We start from the raw sequence: 23,951 nt of genomic DNA on the forward strand, positions 1-23,951 counted from the left end.
CTCAATTCGAAAGATCAAAACGAATGTATGCATGGTAAACGGTACTATGTATATATAATATATCGGTCTCCGTCACTGGACCGAAAGTGAAACGCCCGATCGAAAATCGAAAGATCTCAAGTTGAAAGATCAAAAAAAAAAGGGTGCATGGTAAACGGTATATATAATATATATGAGTGGCATGCGGTGAAATTATCTCTTTTTTTCATACAGCCTTGTTTAATGTGCGCGCGCAGAATACGGGAGGAAAAGCTTGTTCCTCTTGTTCCTGTTGTATCCTGCTCGCGCAAATTAAGTGAGGATGTACCGTTTAACATGCACCCTTTTTTTATCTTTCGACTTAAGATCTTTGCCTTCCGATATTTGCGTTTTCGGGCGTTTCACTTTCGGTCCCGTGAGGTAGACCCATAATATATATATATATATATATATATATATATATATATATATATATATATATATATATATATATATATATATATATATATATATATATATATATATATATATATAAATATATATATATATATATATATATATATATAACCCGTTTTTCATAACGACCAGTCACCGCAATATAACGCCTAAAGCCACTTCTATTATTATAACATTTCTCTGAGTATAACTGGTAAACGGACTACTAGTCATATGTAAACCAGTCACAGGACAACCGGTCGCTCTAGATCGGTCACACGTGATCACCCGTCACACTAAAACTAGTCACGAGAAAACCGGTCACACCCTAAAATCGGTCATGAGAAAACGGGTTGACCGATTTTAGGGTGTGACCAGTTTTAGTGTGACGAGTGATCGCGTGTGACCGATCTAGAGCGACCGGTTCACATTTGACTAGTAATCATCGAACCTTATAACTACATATATGTATAAACGGTAATTGGACTATTCGTCACATTGGGGTGGTCACAAAGACAATTTTTGCAATGAAAATCGCGAATACACAATATTTGGCACTCGTTACTATGATAGTTATCGTTAGTATGATGAACTTTTCGGCTGCCAGATGTTCCGTTATAGAGATTTTATTGACTTTGTGACGAGTAATTTGTGACCAGTAATCACCGAACCGTATAAACATACATACACTAATAATATGCAAAATATATTTTCTTTTTTTTGTTAGAGGAAATGCATGTGGGGCGATTCCCCGTTGCCCTTAAAAAACAAGCCGTCACCGTTTACTATTAGATAGATACAGAGTTTACTGTTAGATACGTAGTTCCAGGGTGGAGAATAGTCGAACAGGCTGTGAAGGGCGTGGTGCGTGCGGCGTTCGTGAGACATAGAGTCGCGGGGGGTGGAGGGCACGAGAGTTCCGAGCGAGAAGGGGGTTTAGTTGTGTGTGTGTGTTTCGGTGGTTCGTACGCAGTGTATATTTGCGATGGCACCGGTGTCGGTGCGATGAGCGGCCGCAGGTGGAGCTGGAGCGGACACGCACGATGCCGATCCAGGCGCCGCAGTGGACCGAGTTCCTCAACTGTCCCGTCTGCTATCGGGACTTCGGTTCGCCGCCGCGACTGCCCATGAGCCTCGGCTGCGGCCACACCATCTGCAAGCATTGCCTCACGCACCTGCACCGGAAGCAGTGCCCCTTCGACCAGGTACCACCTCCACCTCTAGCCTTGCATTTACCTCCCCTCTCCCGCTCTCCTGCCACCCCCTCGCCCGCCGCGCACTACGCGTGACGTCACGCAACCCATCGTCGCATCGCTTTTGTATCCCAACTGTCAAAATGGAACACACACACACACACAATCGCGCCATTCCACTCACACACACACACACACACGCACACACATTCTCCATTGCGCACACACACGTACCCCGAGACAGGGGACGTTGCATTGTTTTCAATTGCGTATTTCACATTATTCCCCATTTTAGATACAACATGGAAAGCATACGTGGCCACTCTCCATGTTTTGGTCAATGGCGTAACTGTTATTCGAATGCCCCTAGTCCCCGCTAATGTTTCAATAACGACCCTCCTACCACCCCAAATACCCCCCCCCCACACACACCAAAGATCACATACATATATAACTAGTATTATTTCTGAATACCCAGACTTCCTAGTACTGCGAGTGACACTTCTAGATGATTGCCAATAAAAGTGAAAAATAAAATTGTAATGAAATTGTTTAAAAAAGATACATATTTACATCTATATAGAGCTGTACGTAAAAGGGGGCGTTAAAATTTAATGTGAATTTTCAATGAAAGTTTTCATAAAATGTCCTTCAATTAACCCTTTGAGTGGTGATGTCTTTTCTGTTGAAAGCCCACCACGCTAAAAATTTCGCCAACATTTCCAACTAGAATTATTTAAAAATCCAATAGAAAGCAGGTATAAAAATTGTAGCTAATCTAAACAAACTATGGCTGAGGATTTCGACTTTTATAAAGGTGTGTTTCGACTCTCTAATATATCTTGCAACAATATAAAATAAACAAAAGAAGTCTATTTATGAATGTATGTTTCCAAAACTAGTTCAATCTTCTTCATTGTTGTTAAAATGTGTAATGCTCACAATCTAAATGCCAAGCCACAAAATAAAATACTCGGCAGTTAGGGTTTTCCATCGGGTAATTCTGATATGGTTATAAATTAAGAAATTCCAGCGTCAACCAATCTTTATATAAACATTGACACAGATTACACGACCCGTGTTCGATTCATTTTTTTCAATGCAACCTGGAAAGGCTTGGCGGGTAGTATTCTTGTTTATTTTTTACACACTCAAAAGAAGAACGCTGATAGGTGTATTTCAAAACGCCGGTTTAATTTAGCGCAAAACTATAAAAACGTGAAGATGGCATTTTAATTTCAATGGTCGAAGGTTATTTCAGATCTTCAGGATTGATTAATGTGTGTGTATTTTCAATTAAAAGCAGGAATCCGGAATTGAAATCAGAATCGGGAATCGGATCAGAAATCAAAATCGGAATTGAAATCAGAATCGGAATCAGAACTGAAATCATAATCGGAATTGAAATCAGAATCGGAATCAGAACTGAAATCATAATCGGAATTGAAATCAGAATCGGGAATCGGAACTGAAATCATAATCGGAATCGGAACTGAAATCGAAATCAGAAATTAAATAGGAATTGAAAAACGAAACCGGTAATTGGAACTGAAATCGAAAACGGAATCAAAATCGATATTGTCGTCATAGGAAATTAAATTATTTTGATAACGTCACGGATTCTACCGCCCAAACCTTACATACATTAAACCTTACAGTCTCCAGTCTCTTTCGAAATTATATATTAGATTGATTTTATACTTTTTACATATAAATTCATATCGATACATGGAAAAAGAAACTTATTTTTACTAATTTCTGATCAATCTGCATACATTTTCAATGAAATTATCATGAGAAAGTTATTTAATAACATAATTTTGCAGCTAATGTAGTTATAACATGTCTACAAATATTAATTCAAAAAACAAGATGATATAGGTTTTTCATTCCAAATTGACACTTTTTTTTTTCTTTTCAAATTTACATTGAAAAGGGTTCAATTTTAAATGAAAAAGGTTAATTTTAAATGAAAGGGGTCAATTTGGAATGAAAACCCTGTAGAAGCACTTCGAATTCATTATTTCCAGCAGTGGCTTTAGCTTTTCGTTCATAAATATAACCATATCGTATCCGAAATCGCAATATTGTTTTAACCCATATTATTTCTCACTGTGATATCGGCGTGAAACAACAAATCGCCATTCTCTGCCTCAATTTTCAGTTTAAATTTAGTGGTGATATTACCACAACAAACATGACTGAATCTACGCCCAAAACTTTCCATTCAAAGCTTCTTGGTGAAGATTCAGATTACCTTTATTCTCAAGATACTGACGGAAGTTTACTCACAAATCTAATATCAACACCGATCGTATTTTTTAACACCGTCTATCATAAACGTTTCTAACAAATTCCTACTATTTATTATTAACAAGGTCCAAATTAAGTCTTTACTATTTTATTATTTTGATTTTTTATTTGAATACTAGCTGTATTATCCGGCTTCGCTCGGTATTTGTAATATAAACCGCTTAAACACAACTAATCTTATAGTAAACATTTTTTTAAAAATAAAAAAATATATTTATTTATTTCATTAAGGGCTGCGCCCCCTGCGGGGACTTTGAATCCTTTGAATCGAAAAAAATCGAACGTGTTGTTCCCACCCAACCAACACCAAACCAAGCAGTGATACATACAACGTCTCTTTCCAAATTATATATTAGATACAGCCATGGACAAATGTATTAAGCCATTTTTAAAAAGTGTTTTTGACTGAAAATATCCGAATATTTAAAATATCCACTACCTGCATTGCAACTCACTGGAAATTCCTCCATTGTTAATCACTACATTCTATATACTTTGGTTGCTTATTATTACATGTATATTTGAGTATGTGTAATTGCGATTGGCCAGTAATTTATCTGTTAGGCCTTCCTGGTATAAATATATAAATAAAAAAGATACTAAATGGTCCTTTATACACAAATCAGTGTTTCCCGAGTGGTGGCTTGATTGCATTGGTATTATTAGTTTTTTTTTTCAATTTGATATGTTTTTCAAATAATAAGCAATCTAAGGAAGATAGCGTTAAACAATAGGGGAATTCCTAGTAAGATGCAATGCAGGTATTTTCGGTCAAAAGTATTTTTTTTTACATATAACCACCGATAGGAATGAGAACCACTCTCAAAAATCATTATGCTATATGCAAAAAAAATATATTGCATATAGCATAATTGCTCAAATTTACCTTTCACCGTGATTACAAAAAAAGGATTACATTTTTGGATCTTTTATTTATTACATATGTATATTAATCATATCAAAAATAAGACTTGCTGCACTTCATGCATCATATATGTAGTAAATCGTAAAAATCAATGTATGTAGGTATGAAGAAAGTCCCTGGAATGCCCGATAGAAGGTGCCGGAAAGGTTAAGTGGGAGATGAAATATGCATTATCTTACAGAAGTATTCTCGTACTCATTCGCAGCAAAACTGCTGACGTACATATATACATACATACATAGTTCGTACAATATCGTTGATAACACTATGAAATCTCATTGATTATTGTTTTCAGTAAGTTTTATATTTCACATGCAGGATGCGGCATAAATAAACACTATTTGAAAATCAAATATGTAGTCATACGTCATGTCATTTTTCAACGACAATTTCAGCCAGGTGAGCTTACTACATTATCATACATTGCCAGATACTTTTCCAAGCATAATTTTTGTAATTCTTTAAATTTACACTGGTGTTATCCTTCAATTGGTGAAATTAGAGGTCGATCACACACTGATATTAATCAAACAAGTATGGAGGTGTCAAAAGTCCAGAGATTGTTAACAAAAATAAAACAATTTTGCTTAACCCTTTCAGTGCTGTCGTCTTTTCTGTTGAAAGCCAGCCACGCTGAAAATTTCGGCAACATTTCCAACTAGAATTATTTAGAAATCCAATAGAAAGCCGGTATAAAAATTGTAGTGTAACTAAACAAACCTTAGATAGCTAGCATCGAGGATTTCGAGGTTTGTAAAGGTGTGTTTAGACTCTCTAATATGTCTTGCAACAATATAAAATAAACCAGAAGTCCATTAATGAATGTATGAGCGTATCCAAAACTGGTTCCATCTTCCTCTTTGTTGTTAAAATGTAATTCTCACAATCTAAATGCCAAGGCATAATCTAAATTAGTCAGCAGTTAGGGGTTTCCATTGGGAAATTCTACAATGGTTATAAATTCAGAAATTCCGGTGTAAACTAGTCTTTATAAACATTGACACGGACTATACGACACATTTTCAATGCTACCTGGAAAGGCTTAGCGGGTAGTATTCTTGTTTATTTTGTACATGCCCAAAATACAACGCCTATCGGCGTTTTTCAGGCCCATGGACTTGTTGGCAAAACGCCGAGCGGCGTTGGTCAGCATTCAAAGGGTTAACCCATTTTAACCCAGAGCTCGCGTGAAAACACATGTCCCATGTGCCCAGGACTATTTTTTCGTTTATTTTCCAAAATCTTTGAGTTATTTCATGGGAAATATTTTTTATAGGATAGGGATGGATAATTAATTGATTTTTCAACATTTTTAATTTTTTTCAAGGTGGTGTCGTGAACGACCTTTGGGGCTAATGAAACATGTTTTTTAAAATAAAACAAAAATCGCAATGGAGTCACATAATCAGTTATAATACTTTCTCACTGGTTATTTGTAATTTTATTGTTAAGAAATTTATAAAATTAATTTTAAAAATAACAAACACGCATCTCTTCGATAAAATGATATTTTCAAATCGCATAACATAACACACGTAGGTACATATATTGTGACATATACACATCGTCAACAAAAAAAAGGGTGCACCCTTTTAAAAGAAGAAATGTCATAAACGAGATTTTGGGTTCAAAAGTCGTAAAAACAAAATACATGAATACAAAATAATTAATTATTATGATACGGTACAAAACATTTGTCATGCAATAGAATTTCACAGTTATCACAAGCGGAAAACGTTTTATTTTTACAGTGTCCACAATTTCTCCTTTTCTGTTTGACCAATATCAAATGTCTTCCAACTTCCTTTTGATTTTGATTAACTTTGCCGGGTCTGAATGGGACCAATTGTTTTCGTTTTTGACCATAACACTTGCACAACGTCTCTGTTACCTGTCTGATAAATCCTAATTTATCAAATTTACAACCAAAACTTTTGCTTAGAATCCAAGCGTTATTCACAGCTACATCGATGTTCCAAAACAGAATAAACATGTACCATTTTTTCCCTCTAATACTTATGTTATAGTTAGAAATATGGTTATCCATTTGATCAACCCCACCCATATATTTATTATACATATTTATACTAAATGGTTGATTGATTTCCACCCTACTTTTTTTTTAACCGAATATCAGTTTCCAGGGGTGGTAATATGTATGTATGTGGAATCCGGAAGTTGAGACTCGTCCTAATTATCAATTTCTTCCCGTATCTCTGCAGTAGTAAAATTGCATTCTCTGGAAAAAAATATGTGTCATTATCCCAAGGAGTCATATACGACTCTGTTGACTTTTGATTTTTTTTTTTTTCAGGAATATGAGATATATAAACGCAATTTCTCTTATGCATATTATACAATAAGTCCTACTGTATTAGAAACATAAAGATAAATAAAAAATATGTAAAAATAAAAAACTTACGTATGTTTTCTCTTCGACATATCTGCAAGTCGAAAAGCGCTCGATGTTATTCCCTCAAAACTCCAAAAGGAACTGATTTAATTTCGTGTGACATTCTTAAAATTCATCACCATCATCTAACCAAGCGTAACGAAAGGTTTTACGGCTGGCCTGAGTGATCCCTTTATTTTACGACGCAAAAATGTAAAATGCTGTGAATGACCGCGCTGGCATACATCGTGTAAGTTCATAACTGACCGCGTGGGTTCAAATGGGTTAATGTGATAATATTTTCTTGTAATATGTAGAATATAATGATAAATGCCTCTTTTAAAATATACGTTTCAATACAAATTTCATTATAACTTTAATTGGATGTTCAACATGTCCTCGACTTTCGAATATTGATTGCCGAAAATGCATATATAAATTTAATGTACAAAAGTTAGAGTAATACAAAATATAATACCGTCTATTCTAGTCTGAAAATGAGTTTATTATCAACTTATTTTCTTTCGTTCCGTATTCTTTGTATGTATGGCTTGTATGTTAATTGAGTCTTAGATTGACACAGTTTCTGTGATATTGATATAAATCTAACTTGTTCGAAATTCAAAGATTAAAGTTAACATATGCAAAATAAAGCATACATGCTTGATCTTATCCACACTTCAATATAATGTGCAGCATATGCTTACAAAGGAATTGTATTCTATAATTCTAAAAAGTTCCATTCATATTGTATGTATGTAGATCGTGAAAATTTGCACTGTGTGACGTTCAACACTCAGTTTTACAAAATGTATCACCTCATGAATTTTCGCTATACACTGACAATGTTATTATACAAATAGTGGATATATTCAGCATCGTCCGAGTTCAATTTGACTCACTAACACGGGAATCACATTCAATATTGTTTTGTTACCAAGTTTCATGTCGATCCTTCATTAGAACTTTAATATTTCTGTGTTTTTAACACTTGCCTTAAAAAAAATCCGCTAACCACTGTGCTGGATGCCAAGTGTCCAGTTAAAAAAAAGTGTTTTTTAAATTTAAATAATGCAAAATCTGTCGGGTTTATTATTGTAATTAGCCATAAAAATAACGGCTCAAGTAGAGCCGTCAATCCAAGGCGGATTTCATTCTCACACTGACCGCTGAGCGCCGCTTACTGAATTCCTCCCCTCCCATCTGTACAACAGGCTTCCCGCAAAAATAATTATTTATGTTGATATTGATCAATGCTTTTATTTCGTAATGATATAATTCGAATCATAGGGGTTTTGATGAGAAATATTTAAAATATGAAGACCCTGTATTCAGTATATTTGGAGAAATAAAATAAAATATAAGTCCTGGTTACTCGTCTTCCATCAAAGTGCAGCAAGTGTTAAAGTAACATTTACTCTACTGAATACATTTCTCTCCAGTCTATGGAATTTAAAGTTGGAGAGAAAACGCATTTCACAAATAATTTTATCATACATAACTATAAGAGATGCATTTAAAGAAATTCTTTCTACAATAAGGCAATTACTGGCCTCCAACAGAACATATGTATAATAAGATTATTTGGGAAATGCGTTTTCGATTTTTATCGGTATTGTTCGATGTAACATCAATCACTAGTTGCGTACTGTCACTTTACTTCAACTGTTTGCGACATCTAGAGACCATTCAAGTAATTGCCGTGTACTTGTATTCGTTAGTGAAAGTGTTTATACTCGATGCTCAGATGCGCCTGTATAACCAATAAGTACCAATGAGAATAATGTAGCAGACCTTTTGTTGAACTGAAAGTTGAAATGGTACAGAATTTTCTTGAATATTATAAACTGATACATGATCCTTTTCATTGTCTATTCTAAGGATCGAATTTTTCAATCGCCTCAACGATTAAGAATATTTCCGGTCTTGATACACAGAAATGGGACACTTTTAAATTCATAGATTAAGATTAGAGAACGTTTGTAGATATTTTTTATTTTACATAGATATATACCAAGAAGGCCTAACAGGTAGACCTCAATACGCCTTCCTACACAATTAATTACAACATTGCAGCATTTTTATTACATAAATCGCTGTGTTTCGAGAGGCTGAAGAACACGATATTAGCAATTAATTAATGAATTAATCCATAGAAACATCTATGGATTTGGACTTGTACATAATTTTTTACATATTGTACATAAATCAAATTCAGATATTTGTGACAGAGGGTTGGATGATTTTTGCCAATTTGATGGAGGAACCGTTTCAACAATAAAATCAGATAATTGGCAAACTCCAATAAGAAACGATCCACTTGGAGTCACAAATATCCAAGTCTGACCAGCAGTGTTAAAGATTAGCACGGGATCGAACCCGGTGCTAAACATAAACGCAACGCTGTATATTTTCAAATATTATATTATAATTACTTTTACTATAAAATATATGAGGAATATCGATTTTGAGAACAACAATATACTTTATTTTATTTACCAGTGCCTGAGGAGATATGTAAATATAGATGTGATTTTACTATTAATGTGGCGTGTCCAAATTTGCCAACCGAAATACTTATCAATATAATGTAATGAAATACTTGCCAATTAATATGATTGGTTTTCTTGATATCTTCAATGCCAGACACTAGTTACCCGATATATGTTTACTTATACTAGTGTAGGGGGAGGCATTCAACGTGTCAATATTTTGGATGTATCGGTGTAGCTATGACACACTAATGACTCGAATAATCGAGACAGTCAATCATTTACCAAACATTAATATGATTATTGGAACGCTCGATTTACCTCACATTATTTTATTTTATTTTTAGTTATTTTATTTTACGGTCAAGAAAAAATTGACCATTTTACATAATGGTAATGGAGAGAGAAAAAATAATATAAAATAAATTACAATGAAATACAAAAGAAAAATCAATAATTAGAAAAATGCATAAATACACCTACCTACACACACGCTCGCTTACATACACATCTGTAACTAGTAATTACACACACATATATACATACACATATACTCATATACATACATACATATATATATATATATATATATATATATATATATATATATATATATATATATATATATATATATATATATATATACATACACATATATTAAAAAATAAACTACATTACACTAAAAAAATGTTTCAATAGAACGGATTTCACTTTGCATTTACTAACATTGAATTAACCGACCATGGACAATTCATTTCCAAGTCTGTGCAGTCTTAACATAGCTGAGTTCAATGAGTAATTATTGGTAAACCTGGGCATATCAAAAAGATGGTTACATCTAATTGATCTACCCGACATATGGAAGCTGACTAAACTCACCAACTCAGAGCAGTCGATGGTGTCGTTAAGAATACCACACAGAATTGAAATATCATTAATTTTCCTTCTGTCATATAATTTTAGCAAATGAATCTCCTTGTAAATAATAAAATTACTGACATGATAATTATGAATTTAAAAAAATTAAATTTGATAAATCTAATGAACTTTAACTGCACTGACTCTATTAAGTTAATCTGTTTCATTGAATAGGGGGACCAAATGGTAGAATTGTACTCTAATTGGTTTCTAACCAGAGTAGTGTATTTTAATCGTATTTACATTTTTGAATTGACTAGTATTTCTTATTAAGAAACCAAGTGATTTGATGGCATTTTTTTGTGATAAAATTCATATGAGAATTAAAAGTTAATTTATCATCAAAAATAATTTGCGATGGTAAAGATTCATTGTATATATGATAGTTATAAATAATTTTGCAATTTGACCTACTGAACCTGACAACAAAACACTTATTTATTGCTGAATAGAGTAGCAAATAAGGATGAGCTTACAAAAAAAACTAGCCCAAAATATCTTATTGTGAATTATTTATAACTGTTACAAATGGGCGCGAACGCGATTAAATCGGGGTGGCGTAATATTATGAGCAGGGACTGTAAATATTCGTCGGCAAATAAGAGCACTTAAACATCATTAAATGTATTTATAATATCATTTATAAAAATATTGAATAGCACTGGTCCCATGTGAGATCCTTGAGGAACGCCACTAGTTGGGTTAAAGGAGTAAGTGGTGGTGACAAAGTTGATTGGTTTTGCCACTTTGATGAGGAACCGTTTCAACAATGAAATTAGATAAATTGGCAAACTTAGGTAGGAAACGATCGACTTGAAATCACAATTATCTGATTCTGACTAGTAGCACTGCAAAAATACTCGGAATAAATTCGGTGGTTAGCATTAACGCAACTACTGAACTATACTGCTGGTTTTCTGTTTGATGGTAGAGTTGTGAGCATGAATATTTATTTTATTTTTTAACATTTTTGACACAGTGACATTACAGAGTACTCTAACGCGTCACTGTAGCCAATCATACAATCATAACACAAATAAAGGTTTATAAAATATCTGTGCTTGTCATTTATAATTGATAAAATGAACCACTCAACCAGTTCAGCGCAGCTTACATTAAACAGGTCAATTTCACTAGCAACCTGGTTGAGCAGATATATCGCTCTAGATATTGGAGACGTTGCCAACATATTTGTGCGAGCCACAGGAGAAAACAAATCACGATTCCTCAGGTCCCTGAACTTACTAGGTGCATAAAACTTATTCATCAAGAACCTGAGGATTGTGTACTCACCCATTTAATAGCTTAGATAGAATAGATATCAAATAAATGTGTTTCTTGTCCTTATTTTTATTATTTTGCAGAAAAACCTACATTTTATTTTAGTTTTTTTGCGATAATCAGTTTAATTGAGTATTCGGCTCATTTTTCCTACTGTATATGTATTTCAACCAAATGACCAATGACTTAAAGACCACAGATGACCAATTTAGACACTTATTGCTTACAATCTGCTCGAAGTTATGGCACTCAGAAATGGAAATTATGTTTAATTATAGCATATAAATAAGTCACAGTTATGTTTATTCGAAGATAAACATGTCTCGCGTCTTTAAAAGGTTGATGACCGGGCAATGTACAACATACTAGCACTTTTGATGCCTTTTACCCAGAATTGAATCGATTATTGAACACGTTACTTCTAAACAGTATTTTTGGATCGTTGTTGAAGAGTTGCTCTATCTCAGTTTGATGGGCATTTATTATAAGAAGTTTTTTTGCATACGTTTCACAATACTGTAAATATAGCACTTGCAACAGTGCAACATTGTATATATGTAAATGTATATGTCGTTAAATGAAAATTTGTTTTCTATATGCATATTTGTTCCACTTTTGCGTTATCATCTCGTTTGTATGATCTTAGGTTGAACTCTGTGGCAAGGATATGTCAACATGCAAGTTCTTATTATGTTTTTTTGAATGACTAATCGATATTTGTTTTGTATATTTCAGACAATAATATATACGGATATAGAAAATTTGGTGGTGAATGCCGCTCTGTTACAACTGGTTGGTGTGCCAGCACCGTCTCAACCTTACCATACTCCGAGTATACGAGCCTTGTCGGAAGAGGATCGAAAGTTTTACGATCACAGCACACAATGTATTGAAGAACTCGCCTTGTACTTGAAGTATAATGGCAATGGTAATATGCTTCTTCTTATTTGGTTGTATTTAATTTTCATGTCCATGCTAATGATTGAGTTTCGTAAAGTCTCGAATGTCTGTGCAGGAGGGCTCAGTGCCAGCAGGCTTTCTCGGCCCATGCAAAGAAAGCTCGTCACTTTGGTACAATGCACACTAGCCGAAGAGGAAGGCCGAGGACGAGCTTATAGAGCTGCTCGTTCTCTCGGCGAACGTACCGTAACGGAACTTATCTTACAACATCAGGTTTGTCCTCGTCCTGTCTATTATAATTGAACTTTTCACCTTCGCTAACAATCATCGCCATGTTATGCATGCATTTTCCGTTGCTCCCTTTTTATTTTCCTTATTTTCCTCTTCGCCCTGTTAATCAATTTCAATCAAATTCTATATACCATTTGTTTAACTCGGAAGGCATGCCCTGTTCAAGTTTGAATTGATCAATTGATTTAATTGTCATTTTAAATGGTTTCAGAATCCGCAACAACTTAGCACCAATCTTTGGGCTGCTGTAAGGGCTCGTGGGTGTCAATTCCTCGGCCCTGCTATGCAAGAAGAAGTTTTAAAGCTTGTTTTACTAGCTTTAGAAGATGGTTCTGCTCTATCTCGAAAAGTATACAGAACTAATTTAATTTTGTTTTTTATATTTTCAATGTCTTTTCGTAGGCGAGGTAATAACTAATGCTATTGGAATATTTTTAGGTATTGGTTATGTTTGTTGTACAAAGACTCGAACCTGATTTTCCACAAGCCTCTAAAACCAGCATTGGGCATGTAGTTCAGTTATTATATCGCGCATCCTGTTTCAAGGTAAAATTATCAATCAATAATGTCTCATTTGCATCGTACGATTTTAATACGGAAATTTTCAGGTCTCGAAACGCGAGAGTGATTCCTCTCTGATGCAATTGAAAGAGGAATTCCGAAGTTATGACTCGCTGCGACGGGAACATGATGCTCAGATAGTTCAGATTGCAACTGAAGCGGGACTGCGCATTGCGCCAGACCAATGGAGTGCACTGCTATACGGCGATACCGCTCACAAATCGCACATGCAAAGTATCATCGACAAGCTGCAGACACCACAGTCGTTTGTGCAATCGGTGCAAGAGTTGGTCATAGCGCTGCAGAGGACCGGGGATCCAGCTCGGCTTAGCGTGTTGGGGCCACATCTGGAGCTCTTGGCTGCGATCGATCCCAGTCCTGGTAATATATGTAGATTATATGTAACGCAAAACGTCAATAGCGCGATCAATATTTCATAATTATTGTATACTCTGAAACTACTGGAGAATAATAAGTAGTATCCATTTTGATATTCGATAGTGTCTGTGTGAATTATATTTATTGTTTTCGTTGTATTATTTTATCTTTTATATCATAGCGACATCTATTTTTTGGATTTATGGTGAAAGTAGTTGATCATTTTTTTCATGTTTCTAAACTGTTTGTTCATTTTAATTGTCAAAATTTTAGGCCAATTTCGCTTTTTAATTTGATGGATTTCCTGTGCATATATGGGATAAAAATTATCAATATGAATTGAAAATTTTCATTGTATATTTAATGTGTAATCATATAGGGAGACATCGATGATTTACATAATTAATTTTATTAAACTTTATGAAAATATAAAAAAGGGGCAGGAAATTGAGGTTTTTTAATTGTTGCTAGCAAAAGTGTCACAATGATGTTTTGGAAAGCCATAGAAATGCCATAATATATGTTTTTCATCTCATTCAGTTTTTAAGTAGGGCAATCTAAGCATTCCCAAATTCTAATGGCTTCCCAGTAATAAAATACTGTTTCTATGTTGAGAATTACTAACTGAAACATAATCATGGTGATGCCCTTGTATTTATAACATAATTTAACAAGCGTTGGGGTCTGTCTGTAGCAGTCGTTTGTATAAAATTGATTGTGGTATATTTTAAAAATGCTCTTAATTTTATTGTTTCTGTTTTTATGTTTACGCCTGTTTTTGGGTAGCAATATTATGTTTACCTCAATTTTGTGTTCATGTAATATGAATTACAGGCAACGGTGAGCGTAAACGCTATGCGATATTTGAAAATGTATAAAATGTGTGATGAAAATTAGTGAAATATGCGCATTATTTTATGTTTGTAACTCATGCACACCCATGAACACTTTGTAAAGATGTATGTTGAAAGAAAAAAATCACAGAATAGCAATATTACTAATGTATTGTTGACAGATTTGGCATCACCGTCGTGGCAAGCACTGTTTTTCGCTCTAGACGCCGTCAAGAAGGTTGTAGTTGGACTCGTTCACTTTGTTTGGAAGCATGGGAACACCACGCGGGACAATAACCACAACCATCCTCACGGTCAAAACACCCAAAGACCCAACAATAACAAAAACCAACAATCTCAAAATGCTCTGAGCACCGAGCGATCGACAGCCACACATCAATGTGAGTACATCCATTTCCTCCATTCGCATCGTTCGATGACTCTTCAATGTTTTTTTTTTTACTTTACGTAAACGCATGTGTGTTTTTGGTTTTGATTTTGTGTTTTAGCTGCGAACCCTCAGAGTCAGCAGCCCGCGGTGTCTGCGTCGCATCACACCTCAGCATTGCAGCAGCAGCCTGAGCAGTCATCAACCTCGAGCGTTCTGTCGAATATGAATAAATATAAAGTGTCGATGTGCCGTGACGCTATGCTACGGGGATGTCCTCGCGGCGACGCATGCACATTTGCTCACAGTGACAACGAACTCGAGAAGTAATATTCGATATTTTCTGTTTGTATCATACTTTATGGGCTGTAAATAGCTGGAAGGTTTCTTTTTGATGAGTTATAATAAAATCATCGTTTTTTAAAATTATTTTGATTTATATATGTACATATAAAGGAAGTTTTCGACCTTTGTACATAATCGTATTATGAAAGTAGAGCAATACAAAGAAACTGTATTGAAACATTTATTTCTGTAACATTCAGAAGTCTTATCAGTTGCCCTATGTACTTGGATATCATTTGGACTACATTTTTTCATTATTTTCAAGACGCATAAAGACTTCATTAATCATCTTGATTTATAGGTTTTAACAATGAGTTAATTATCAACTTTCTCTCTCCCGCTTTGTATTTTACATATATACGTCTTATAGGTCATCAAAGTCTTGATAAAAGTGCCGAGTGAGATTTTGCATTATCGGGGATGTAACTTTTATAAAATTCGAGAACTATCTGTATTTGTTACATTTCAAGTGTCAGAAAATACTAGTATGTTCATAAACAAAATATTGGTATTAGTTGAGTGATGTCTTCAAATAGACTACCACTAGTTGTCTCATGAAACTTTGAGCTGTCAAAACCTTTGAGATATTGAAACGCCAAGTATTTAAAATGGGAAATCTTATCTAAACGCATTATAACGTTGCTATAATTCCCTTTTCTGCTAATATTAAAAATAGTTAATGCATGAAAAAACTAGTATGTTCATGAACGAACAAAATGTACACGTGGACTGTATAAAATATACAATACAATTAGCGCTAGGTTTTTTAATGTTATTTTTTAACTTAAAATTTTCAGAATTGATTTTTAAGCAGTAGTACATACATATGGTTTTTTTACGTTTATTCCACTACACTAGTTGTGATGGGGAAAAATAGACTAGATAAATAAAAGGATTCTATAATAGAATGCATTTTGTGTATGATATCCTCGCATCGAAAAGTGTACGGTAGAGAAAAATTAACAGACATTTACAAAGTTTCCATCGGCTTCCATAGAAAAATAAAAGCGCAAACATATTGAATTGTACTGCATGCACATGCTCATGGTTTCCAGTTTTTCCGTCCGTTATTAATTTGTAAGATCTTAAGTATTATCGCCAAGTTTCTCTTATATTTCTTCAAATTTGGGAATCACCGTTATCTGTCACTGTCAATATAAGGATAAAAGTCCAGGGGGTGAGTTTTGCCTAGAACCACGAAGGTATAGGTATAGTATAGTTATAAGCGTGCTAACATTTCTTTTTTTGCATATGCAAAACTCTCCAAGAAAAATATATGCCACATACATGTCTGTGTGTCTGCACCTTAATAATACTAAATATACTTTTTACATTGTGTTTGTCAACACAAATATTTACAAAATAAATGTAATTGCCTAAATATACAAACAAATCTTAAAGCTTTTATAATTTGTCTGGTAGATACTGATATAATTGCTACTAAAAACAATATTTGTAAATATATTTGTTTCTTGAAATTTACTTTAGGTAAATAAATTTACTAAGGGTTGATTTTTATTATTATATATTATAATAAATATATCGTATTGTACTATTGCATAGAATAAGTGTGCATGATAATGTTTTGTATTCGAATCGAGTTCCAGTGTGTCAATGTCATCATGTTCACAGAATTAATAAGGACGACCTAGTCTAAATTTATTGTCAAGTGCATATAATTTTTTTAATTCGCATAAAATATTTTAGATATACAATCAATTAGTCACAATATGATTAACCGCTTAGTGTATTCACCTATCGGTTGAGAGGTCATATGTCAAGTCTCAGTAGAAATCAAATTCGCCGTTTTCAATGATTACACTGTTCGACACGAAAAATGTTTCAGAGACGATATATGACTTTTCTTATAGATCTATGCCCAGTGAACACGAATCTGGTAATAAAAAGTGTTGATTGGCTCGAGATTCGGAGATATATGTGTTTTTTAAATCGTGCGATTTTTCGCACACAACGCACTCAACACAAATTTGTGCTCTACTAATACGAAATTTTTCCTCAATTTTACCGGTTTAAAATTCACCACACATCCAATTATCCCTTTTAAACGAAATCAAAAAATAGTGTGGCCAGAACACTATAGAAAACACTATTAATAAACATATTTCAATAGAAAATACTCAATATAATATAGTATTAAGTGGGAAAAAATCCCAAGTAAAAATACGTAATTTTGACTTGATTTGAACTGGACGACTACTTAGAGAGATTTGAAAGCTGAAAGGTACTACAAATGAAAGATAAAATACCCGACTGTAGATTCCAATATTCATTTTGAACAGAAAATTAACAGATTTTGAGAAATCGACCGAACAACACCAAGATATAGAGAAATCGCGCGATTTAAAAAACACATATATCTCCGAATCTCGAGCCAATCAACACTTTTTATTACCAGATTCGTGTTCACTGGGCATAGATCTATAAGAAAAGTCATATCCCGTCTCTGAAAAATTTTAAAAGTCGTCATTTGTCGAACAGTGTTACCAGCATGTTTATCACTGCTAACAAGATCAAGAGTTCAAATGTGTCAATTTTATCAGAATTTATCGACACGGAGTAAAATAATGTGGCATGGACATGTAGAGTAGTTTATTGTTGTTCTGTCGAGAAGCCAGCTCCAAATCAAGCATGGAACAAATCCGTCAAATATTCATATACAGCGAGTACTCTCAGCACAGAGATCATTGGTTGATGCTTATTGGCAGTTGTATACAGCTTATTCATACACCAAGGCCATTTTGGCCCAAACGAGCATCAGGTGAGCAGTGTTAGTAAAGCAGTGGTCGACGAGCACCAATCACCTAATCTCTACGTTGCAATACTAATATGGAAAATTGACGAGAGCTAAATAGGGCGTCTGAAAATAAGCATTAATCAGATAACGCAACAATGGTAGTCAAAAGTATTCATTGTAGTAGATTATATGTTTCTCAGCTAACAATGGAATAAACGTGTTACTTACTGCCCACTCATACAATGAATATTGTTTGCACTTTTGCTTATGTGTTTTGAATTTTTTCAGATACCGATTAAAACATCGAAAAATGAATTCTCATCCTTCAATCGTAAGGACCGACTTTTCATCGAGTCACGTTTCTGGTAGTGATATACAATCGTATCATTCTAATGTGGCAACACACAAGGATTCACATCTGTCCCACATGCCTCTGACTAACGGCAACTCCTTACCTATATCGTTTCCGATGACCACATACAAACACGGGCATAACGATCACGATCAGACATCATCAATTCGACTATTTCCAGTGCAGCCGATCGCACCTTTCGAGCAGAGTAATAATATTAGAGATTTTTCAAATATCAACTATCAATCTCATAGTCCGCCCAGTGAGTGAATGTGATATTTTGATTTTGTTTCTTTATTTTTGATAATGATGTCAGTGGTACTATTGTGATCTCAACTTTACAGATAGAATATATGCGGCTTCTACTCAAAAGAAATGTCAACCACAACACAGTTCTATTCTACCTGATCAAACATTCAGTTCGGATTTTGTTCCATTTTCATTATCGTTGGAAAATAATGAGTAAGTTCCATGTTATATAGAACATTAAGTTCTTGTAATGCAGTAGAACCTTGATTAAGCAAAAATTAAAATTCTGTTAAATTGTTGATTGATAATATAAAATGTTTTCAGTTATGTGGATAGAAGTACGGAATGGCAAGAATATTTTATGTCACTCAATCATCTTAGCACTAAATTACCACCAGAGAATATGAACGATTTGTTCAAACGGAAACAATTAGATAGAAACTCCGGCTTGAATCATTCTAATACGATTTCACAAACTCCCGGATGTATGAACAGTTTGAATATGACAAGTACGCTGATAATGTATCTGTTCGTACATTTAACAGTCACCCTTAAAGTGTATGCTTATATATTTAATTTTTTGTAGCACCTTTGAACCGTGACATGTTTACTCGATCTGACTCCATTTTAACTGATGACGATTTTGTGCCATTCGAAGCCCAACCTCCTAGCAAATTTGGACCCATTTCCCGATATATAGGACCTACGAGTACCGTCAACAAGTCAAACCCCTCATCTGGCTACAATTCGAGCCAGAGCGGAAGCAGTAGTAGTCAATCTGAGGTATTTTTTGTGGTTTATATACATGATACTATCTCAATACTAATTAGTCATGTGTCATATGCTTGATATGGAGTTCAGGGGTATTTATTTTATTATGTTATTAACTATTATTATGAATTGCAGGCGTCTCCGTATCCTTTCTTAAAGTCGAGTTCAACTATCCAAAATGAAAATAATTTGAACCGTATGAAGCTGCATTTGAAACAGTTGGAGAAAAAATTGGGACCACAGTCACAAGACAAAGCTCCATCGCCGGTGACCACCGACGCTTTGTTTCAAGTTGTATGAAATGTTTTATTTCTGTTAATTAACGTTGTACCTCTTGTATAAAAAGGTTATTAAAATCTGAATGATTTTTGTTTTAGCAGGGAGATATATTTGCCAGAGATATTCAAGGATCTGCTTCTATTGCTAGTGATATTACTCAGTCTCTCAGAATGAGATTGCCTTGTGATAGTGATAATGGGGTAAATGTAGTTTTCATAATAGAATGAAAATTTAATCGTAGTAGAAATAGTAGAAATTTAATATTAATCATTTCTATGGAATGTTTCAATTGATTCACAGTAAAGAGTTCAAATTTTTATGAAATGCATCTTTTTTTGCAGTCCCCACATTTATTTACATATGAATAAATATTGTTTGTTAAATTGTTAAAATTTGTTCAAAAAATTTCAGTTAAGTTCTAGAGCCAATATATAATATTGTGTACTATGTTAATATATTTATTCTAAAATTTCTTCGTAAAATGTTTTTATTATAGGAGGACACATACGAAGTAGGCATTGCCAAAGATATTATGGAACTGGAACTGAAATGGGAGTACGAGCTTCAAGAAGTTGAGAAACTTTGGTCAAGTGAAGATGAAACCCATCATAAGTAATGCTTAATGTTTTCAATTTTATTTTTTTAAACATGACTTCAGTGAGAAATTATATGATAATTTAATTGGAATCTCGATGTACGAAATCGTATATTTTTTTTTAAATGCCATACTAGTCAACTAACCTCCAACATTTATTTAAAATTTGGACTATTAGTTTATGCATCATTGAAATTAGTGTCTGTAAAGTGTACGCTATTGCCACGCAATTTTCCGCAATATTTTTAAACTCTTATTAGCGTTGATAATAATATTATAATGACAAATTTTTAAATGAAATTTTCTATTACACAAAAATTGATCTAAATATGAGTAATAAGCATATGAACGATGATGAATATAATCCTTATTTTTTTAATGTATGTAAAGTAGTTGGTTAGTTAGTTACCAGGATACAACAATCATGCAGCAATCGGTGTTATGACTTGACAATGACCAATTTTAATATTTGTTTTATTATTACTAACTTTGGAAATGGAATCGTAATTTTTCTTTTTATATCTAATTTCAAAACTGTTAACATAAATATTCCAATTCATCTCTTTACGGATACTACAAATTCAATGTATGGAATAAAAATTACAGCTATGAAGGTTTTGTTCCGTATGTACAATCGCGAACACATAAACCGGAACGTTATAGAAAAATATGCTCTTGCGTAATATTTCAGGGATCTTAAGTAATACTATAGTTCATTATTTTAACACCAAAAGTTAGAAGGACAGAAAAGAATGGGCTAGGGACAATTTTAATGCGAGACTGATTTTACAATAGATTTAAATTTGGGATTAAAATAACATGACTTTCGTCTCCATTTTAAATTTTCTTAATCACATAATACTGTTTACAGATTTTAAAGAGTAACTTAATATTTCGTTGTAGCTCCTTTTGATTTTATAGCTGCTTTTATCCTGGTATGTATACAATCGATTAAATTTTGCAAAATTTTGGTCGGGAAGTCGTGTACCAAACCGTTTTAATTTTTTTTTTATACAAATTTTAGACTCGATATATTGCTTTTATTTATCCTATATTTGATTCCCATCCACAATTTTCAATTGGATTTAAATCGGGACTTTTCCCGGGTCATGGTTTGTTTCAACTACCATTTCCTTCAAACAATCGGTTATTTGATCGAAATATTATTAATTATATTCAATAACATTAAATAAAAATAATAATCAACAATTTAGCTCGATGACAGGAGACACAGTCATTTTTGAATATGACGTCATCAGTATACATAAAGTGATTTTCCATCGATGGAATGAAATTTTCTTCTAGGTTTTTTTTATATTTTTTTCTGTCAATGGCACTTTGCAGAAACTATTTGACCAACTTCGTAATTAGAAATCATCCCTACGCCATTTAAATTGGAAGATGCTTCACTGTCAATAGACCATTTTGTGTTCTATCTTTTTTTTCCAACTTTTCTTCGAATATACGGAAACCCATTGAAGCTAAAGCGGTTAACTTCGACTCATCTGAAAATATTATTTGTCCCCAATCTGGTGAACCCCAGTTTTCATGTTCTTTCGCCCATTTCAATCGTGTTTTCATCATTTTTTGTATCAGAAATGGTTTTATCGCTGGTTTCTGTCCACAAAGTCTGTCTTTCCTGAGTCGTCTTCTCACGGCTGTGGCACTGATATTGATTGAAAAGTCTTGAGCAATTTTGGTTATTATCAATACAGCAGTTTTAAATCGCTGTATACATAGATAATCAGATGTTCACATATCTTTTCAGTCCGTCCCCTTTTTACGAAAAAAAAATCCTTTTCCAATAATCTTGATTCAGTAGATATAGAAAATCCCATTTGTTTAGAATTTTGACCCCAATGCTAATCCCGAGTTTGTCAAAGTTGTGGTTTTTATTATATTTTTCTTCAGTGATAATTGATTGTGTTTTTTTTATAGTATCTTAAACCATTTTGATCCTTAAACCCTAGAAGCTCACATGAAAAAATAGAAATTAATTATTAGAAAACAATCCTATTTAAAAGTGGCGATCATTTAAAGTCCTATGTTAAATATTAAAAGTCCAAAAATCATAAAAGTGTTCCGGTTTATGTGTTCGCGACTATATCTTCAGAATGCATGCTTTTATTTCGTAAATTTGGTGATTAGTGGTAATGCATAAACGAAAATCGGCAATATTTTTGTAGCGGTGTGTTAATAAAATTTGCTGCATGACTTGCTGTTTTAATTTTATAAAAGGAAATAAATATATGTATTATATTGGAAATAAAACAAATTAATGATATAAATACTAAGATATCAATTGTATTCTCTATTGTTTCAGCTTTTAGTTTTTTTGTTTTTCATTTAACAAGATATATAATACTTGTAAGCGTATTTTACATGTTGACTTTTATTTTTAATATTTATGTGCATAATATTAAAATAAGTACGGTAATTCCTCATTATTTGCGAGGGTTAACTATTACAAAAAAATAATTCTAAAGAAATGATAGTTTTAAATATTTAGAAACAAAAGATGGAATTTAGAGGAGATTTAAAAACAAATGAATGATTACGCTTCTAGGTTACTAATACTAGAATTATCCGATTGGCAATTGAAGTCTCAAAGGCGACTAATCTAGGTGGATATGTGTACCATATACCCCTGGCCACTTTTGAGACCATATTCTCTTGTGTAATTTTTCTTTAATAAATTTAATACATTTTTAAGATCTAAATATTATTTCAAAATGGTAAAAGTTTAGCTTTACTAGTTTTAAAAGCTCTGTAAATGGTGAGGAATATCTGTTTTTTTTTTTCGAAAACTTAAAGTTTTCTTTCTCTTTGGAATCTTGTCGTTTGTCGTTACAGCTCACTGCTCACAAAATACCTAGATAAATTTGCTAGTATAAGTATGCTTTAATTGAGCGCTTACTCATACTACGCAATTTTGATTAGTTATTATTTAAAGCTGTTTGATTATTAACTTTTAATTGTTGTACGACAACATGTTTGATTTAACCCAATGGGTTTAAACGATTTTAATGCGCTGAAAAAAAGAGCTCCTCTTCACTAATATATGAATGTATTTAATTGTGTTTTTTTTAGCCATTAAGATGCAAATGTAAATGAATATTTTAAATATTAGCATAACATGTAACTTTAATAATCTTAACTGTTGATTATTTAATCAACCACTGTATATTATAAATTGAAACTTCTTTTACATTTTTTGAAGTTCAATTTTTTTTATTTATTATTATTTAATTAAATATGCACACCTGTTTTTTTTTTTTATAATGTACAGATAAACGTGCAGTGAAACTTCTATGAGATTTAACTTT

At 33.2% G+C, this 23,951-nt stretch overlaps 1 protein-coding gene across 1 annotated transcript in view; it reads left to right on the top strand.

The window, feature by feature from the left end:
- The window catches only part of LOC143922816 (uncharacterized), a 34,300-nt gene that overhangs the window by 504 nt on the left and 9,845 nt on the right, over positions 1-23,951 (top strand). Inside the window, exons 2-16 of the mRNA XM_077446147.1 lie at positions 1,142-1,619; positions 12,664-12,856; positions 12,944-13,101; positions 13,331-13,468; positions 13,558-13,665; positions 13,728-14,061; positions 15,074-15,292; positions 15,401-15,605; positions 18,668-18,993; positions 19,076-19,193; positions 19,305-19,489; positions 19,567-19,763; positions 19,887-20,045; positions 20,129-20,230; positions 20,527-20,642. Of these exons, the coding sequence (XP_077302273.1) occupies positions 1,458-1,619; positions 12,664-12,856; positions 12,944-13,101; positions 13,331-13,468; positions 13,558-13,665; positions 13,728-14,061; positions 15,074-15,292; positions 15,401-15,605; positions 18,668-18,993; positions 19,076-19,193; positions 19,305-19,489; positions 19,567-19,763; positions 19,887-20,045; positions 20,129-20,230; positions 20,527-20,642 (2,720 nt within the window). The 5' untranslated portion in view covers positions 1,142-1,457. The remainder of the gene's footprint in view (positions 1-1,141; positions 1,620-12,663; positions 12,857-12,943; positions 13,102-13,330; positions 13,469-13,557; positions 13,666-13,727; positions 14,062-15,073; positions 15,293-15,400; positions 15,606-18,667; positions 18,994-19,075; positions 19,194-19,304; positions 19,490-19,566; positions 19,764-19,886; positions 20,046-20,128; positions 20,231-20,526; positions 20,643-23,951) is intronic.

The sequence above is a fragment of the Arctopsyche grandis genome, chromosome 2 (genome assembly GCF_051622035.1).
Source record: "Arctopsyche grandis isolate Sample6627 chromosome 2, ASM5162203v2, whole genome shotgun sequence".
NCBI classification, from domain to species: domain Eukaryota; kingdom Metazoa; phylum Arthropoda; class Insecta; order Trichoptera; family Hydropsychidae; genus Arctopsyche; species Arctopsyche grandis.